The sequence below is a fragment of the Vombatus ursinus genome, unplaced genomic scaffold (assembly GCF_900497805.2).
Source record: "Vombatus ursinus unplaced genomic scaffold, bare-nosed wombat genome assembly UNPS02013187.1, whole genome shotgun sequence".
Classification (NCBI taxonomy): domain Eukaryota; kingdom Metazoa; phylum Chordata; class Mammalia; order Diprotodontia; family Vombatidae; genus Vombatus; species Vombatus ursinus.
This window is the reverse complement of record NW_020952965.1, coordinates 11,325-16,872: the sequence shown is the minus strand read 5'-3', so window position 1 is coordinate 16,872 and position 5,548 is coordinate 11,325. Positions and strand designations below refer to the sequence as shown.

At 49.6% G+C, this 5,548-nt stretch overlaps 1 protein-coding gene across 1 annotated transcript; it reads left to right on the top strand.

Annotated features, from left to right (window-relative positions):
• The first annotated feature begins 3,477 nt into the window (after positions 1-3,477).
• On the top strand, positions 3,478-4,989 carry LOC114040462 (forkhead box protein G1-like). The gene has a single exon (XM_027858575.1). The coding sequence runs from the start codon at positions 3,478-3,480 to the stop codon at positions 4,987-4,989; it is 1,512 nt and encodes a 503-aa protein (XP_027714376.1).
• Positions 4,990-5,548: the final 559 nt, after the last annotated feature.

Below are 5,548 nucleotides of genomic sequence, written 5' to 3'. Positions count from 1 at the left end.
TTTCAACACAAACACCCAGCTGTGTCTATTTTAAAAGCAGTTCAATGACAGCTTGCACTTATGAGCATGCAATCAGCTAATTTCGCTTTTTTTTCTTCTGTGTTAATCAACACTTTCCTTCCTGCATATCAGAGTACAAATAGTATAGTTACTCCACATCAGTAAATGTTTACGTAACCTGTCCTTTCCCAAGAATCCGGTTACACCGAATCATTTCACGCTAGACCGACTACGAAAACGTACGGGGCCTGTCCACCTCAGAGGGAGCCCTGTGTACCATTATAAGTGATGATGAGAAGAGGGGGTGGGGGGGGGGTGAAAGGAAGCGAAATAGGGAAGAGTAGAAGGAGAAATGGGGGGAAGAGGAGGAAAGGGAAAGAAGGGAGGAGAAAGGGATGGAGAGGGATAAGAGTGGGGGAAGGGGGGTACAGAAAGGAGGTAGGAATCAGGGAGTAGTGGGGAAAAGAGATAGTACTGAGGTAGTAGGGAGGAAGAAGATAGTGAAAAGGAAGTACACTGATCTTACCAGTCCCAGCCACTGTATTAGTAATTCTGAAGAACTTACCACCTTGGAGTCAACATATAGTGTCATACTAATGTCAACCTTGACTTTTTAAACTACATGAAGTGTTTTATTAATTAGAAACTTGACTTTAAAATTTTACAATTAATAATTTCTCTTATTATTTGTTAAGTAGGGGCCACATAGGAAAAATAGGATAACTACATTAAAATGATGTGAGGTCATTTGAGGTTAGCCTAATGTTTAGAGCTATCTCATTGTATTCTGGATGGCAAATGTTCATCATTGACCAGGTGTAATTGTTCTTATTTACGGTTCCCCTGCTGCTGGCGCTCTCTCTCACACACATTCACACATACACACATACACTCGTGATTACATGGGATTGGGGTGGGGAAAAGGACAATTCTTCAACCCTTCGTTCATTTAGTTTCCATTAAACGCATACTTTATATTAGAGATGAGTTTAAGGTTTAGCCACCATATATACTCACCTATTTTCTTTTGACATTTTTCTAAATACCAGCTCAAACTAAATGTCAGGTTGTCTTCGCCCTACCCCACGACTTTATGAAGGCGAAGAAATGCTCATATTACAAGACTTATTATATATATATGTATAATATATGTATATATGTATGTATATATATTATGTGACACGGAAAATATCCTTTCCATTCATGACTTTTCCCTCACTCTCCCCCTCCTTTCCTACTTCCTCGGTGAATTGCATGTCAGTGAAGGAGTGTGTGTGTGTGTGTGTGTGTGTGTGTGTGTGTGTGTGTGTGTATGTGTGTGTTGGGAGGGGGATTAAAGCATCCGTTGGTCTGGATAATTAACACTAAGTTCTAGAGCCTGGGAAATGTTGGGCCCTAATCTTGGATTTTTATCTGTGGGTCAGAGTAAAAGTCCCTCTAGGAATTTCCACAGTACCTCAGTCTTCCAAAGGAACCTTCGGGGAATTTAAAATGCAAGTAACGAATTTGGAGGGCCAAGATTTCCACATCCTGGATGAAACTTGCAACATGAATTGCTTGTTGATGGGTATCGTACTTAGGTGGGTTAAATTAGGTTTTGAGACCAGTGGGAAATGGAAAATAGGGAAAAGGGGAAGGGAAAACAGAGGGAAAACTTCCCAGGAAACATATACCCATCCTTTTGGTACAATTTAAGGAAAACAGACAAAAGAAACAAAGAGGGAAAAAATCGAAAACACCTCCAGAGCAAGTAGTTCTTGGACAAAAGGGTCCCGACCCGATTACAAACTGAACCCTGACGGAGCCATGAGGAGGAAAAAGAACCAAGGCAACCCCCACAGTAAGCAAAAGACTGCCGGGTGGAGGTAGGCGGGCTACACATACACACACAAACACATATATCATGTTTTATTTTTTTTTACCTGGTTTAATTTGAGATTGTTTGTTTTGCTTTCTTTCTCTGAACCCCTCATTTCGGAAGACCCATGAAAGACGCTTAACACTGAGCTCCCCAACCCTCCAGTGCCCCCGAGGACGCCTTCCTCGGAAAAGCGGCTGTGTGCCGGACCCGATGGCCCCAAAGAACTGCTCTGCGGTTCCTCGGCTGCCTAGCAAGCCGCAAGGACCTAAGGCGCAGGAGCCGAGGAAGTAACCTTTCCCTTGCCCTCGTCTGTCCCTCCTCACTTCCTCCCCCCCCCCCAAAACTTCACTCAGACTCCCAACCACACACAGGTGACAGGTCTATCCTTCTCCTAAATCGCCCATGGTCTCTTTATAGTGTTACCTACGGGGTGGGGGGGGGGGGGGGGAATGCTAGGGTCTCAGAAATACATGACACAGCCAGGCAGGGATGTCTCTGGAAAGTAGTGCCTCGCCTCTTCCTCCTCCATTTCCTGCTTTCCTCTTGTATCCACTCCCTCCACTCTTACTCTCCACTCCCCTCCCTTTTTTAAAACGTTTTTTTTTTTTAAAAGGTACAAACTTTAATCAAGAGGAGAAAATATTGACGTACAAAACGAACATGATCCAATACAGTGCGAAGGGGACCGGAAATGTGATATATTTGCTTTAAGAGGCGAATTTGGGATAAAAAGATCTGGTGAGTTGGGAGGGGGCGTGAGAGGTGGGAGAAAGGATAAGGTGCCGGGGTGAAGCGTCCTCCTGCCTGTATCCCTGCGCCGGCAATGGCACTGGGTGGAGTGGGGGAGGAGAAGGGAGCAAGAAGGGGGAGGAAAGGAGGAAAGAAGGGAGGGTGAGAGGTGTGGGTGAAGAGAGAGGGGAAGGAATCTCGGGATTGGATGACTGAGAGAGAGACGCTCCCGCACGCCGCCGGCTCTGATTGGCCGACCGGTGGGAAAGGTTAAACCAAAAATTTTTTTACAGCCCTAGTGTGCGCCTGTAGCTCGGAAAATTAATTGTGGCTATAGCCGCCTCGATCGCTGTCTCCCCAGCCTCGCCGCCGCCGTTCCGGGACGCGCCCGCCTGGTCTCCCCCCCTTTGGGCTGCTGCTGCTGCTGCTGCTGTTACTGCTGCTGCTGCAGCAGGAGGAGGAGGAGGAGAAGGAGGAGGAGGAAGAGGAGGAGGAAGCAAAAGGGGGGGCTGGGTGGGGGGAAGACCATGAAGTAGAGTTGGGAGCGAGAGAGCTTCACCGCCGGGGCGGGGGTTGTTTTTTTTTTTTTTCTTCTTTTTTTCTTTTTTTCTTTTTTTTTTTTTTTTAAATTTCCTGAGGGGTGGTTGCTGCTTTTGCTACATGACTTGCCAGCGCCCGAGATTGCGGTCCAACTGCGCTGCTGCCGGTGCGCTCAGTGCTACTGCCGCTGCCGCCGCAAGTGCCACCCGCGCCCCGCTCGGCACCCTTCCGTCGCTGCTGCCGCCGCCGCCGCCGGTCCGCTCCCGCGCCCCCGTCGCTGCTGCCACCACCACCACCGGTCCCGCGGGCACAGCCACCGCCGCCGCTTCCCCCCAGAATAGTGGGTGATGTTGGACATGGGAGATAGGAAAGAGGTGAAAATGATCCCAAAGTCCTCCTTCAGCATTAACAGCTTGGTGCCTGAGGCAGTGCAGAGCGACAACCACCACGCGGGCCACGGCCACCACAACAGCCACCACCCTCCGCCCCACCATCACCACCACCACGGCCACCACCACCACCATCACCCGCCGCCTCCACCTCCTCCCCAGCAGCAGCAACCTCCTCAGCAACAGCAACAGCAGCAGCACCCCCCGCCACCCCAACCCCCTCAGGCCCCCCAGGCGCGCAGCGCCCCAGCCGATGACGATGAGGATAAGGGACCCCAGCAGCTCCTGCTTCCTCCACCCCCTCAGGGGGCCGCTTCGGCTGCTACCGCCTCGGCAGCCCTAGACGGGGCCAAAGCTGATGGGCTTGGGGGCAAGGGTGAACCCGGCGGCGGAGGTGGCGGTGGGGCCGGAGACTTGGCCCCGGTTGGGCAGGAGGAGAAGGAGAAAGGGTCTGGAGGGGAGGAGAAGAAGGGGGCGGGTGAGGGCGGCAAGGACGGGGAGGGGGGCAAGGAAGGGGAGAAGAAGAACGGCAAGTATGAGAAGCCGCCCTTCAGTTATAATGCCCTGATCATGATGGCCATCCGCCAGAGCCCAGAGAAGCGCCTCACCCTCAACGGCATCTACGAATTCATCATGAAGAACTTTCCTTACTACCGGGAGAACAAGCAGGGCTGGCAAAACTCCATCCGCCACAATCTGTCCCTGAACAAGTGCTTCGTCAAGGTACCCCGCCACTACGACGACCCGGGCAAAGGGAACTATTGGATGCTGGACCCTTCAAGCGACGACGTGTTCATCGGGGGCACGACTGGTAAATTGCGCCGGAGATCTACGACGTCCCGGGCTAAGTTGGCCTTCAAACGCGGGGCTAGGCTCACCTCCACCGGACTGACCTTCATGGATCGGGCAGGTTCTTTGTACTGGCCTATGTCTCCTTTCCTATCCCTGCACCACCCCCGGGCTAGCAGCACTTTGAGTTACAATGGAACCACATCCGCTTACCCCAGCCACCCCATGCCCTACAGCTCCGTGTTGACTCAGAACTCGCTGGGCAACAACCACTCTTTTTCCACTTCCAATGGGTTAAGTGTTGATAGACTCGTCAACGGGGAGATCCCTTATGCCACGCATCACCTTACGGCCGCTGCCCTGGCAGCCTCTGTGCCCTGCGGTCTGTCTGTCCCCTGCTCCGGGACCTATTCCCTAAACCCTTGCTCCGTCAATCTGCTGGCGGGACAGACAAGTTACTTTTTCCCCCATGTCCCTCACCCTTCAATGACTTCTCAAAGCAGCACTTCAATGACCGCCCGGGCCGCTTCCTCCTCCACGTCTCCGCAGGCGCCCTCCACCCTGCCCTGTGAGTCTTTAAGACCCTCTTTGCCAAGTTTTACAACGGGACTGTCTGGAGGACTTTCTGATTATTTCACACATCAAAATCAGGGGTCTTCTTCCAACCCTTTAATACATTAACATCCCTGGGACCAGACTGTAAGTGAACATTTTACACACATTTGCATTGTAAATGATAATTAAAAAATAAGTCCAGGTATTTTTTATTAAGTCCCCCATTTTCTGTACGTTTGTTCAGTCTTTAGGGTTGTTTATTATTCTAACAAGGTGTGGAGTGTCAGCGAGGTGCAATGTGGGGAGAATACATTGTAGACTACGAAGTTTGGAAGTCAAAATTATAGTAGAATGTGTATCTAAATAGTGACTGCTTTGCAATTTTTATTCAGACACGACAAGTCTATCACTAATTACCACCAAGATTTCCATGTTTTGCAGTATTATAAGTTATCATGGATATACATGGTGGATGGAGACCTTGGAAAAAAAAACACTAAATTATGGGAAAGGTGGGAAAAAGAAGTTTAAACTGTAATTTGTATTTTAAAAGAATTAATAGTAAAGATTCCCAAGAAACGACATTTGGGCCATTTATTGTTTTGTCCTTTTCCTTAAGAAACTGGTTTTTGTTTACTTTTAGACCAAAGATTGGGTTTTAGAAAATGCACTCGGTGAACTAAGT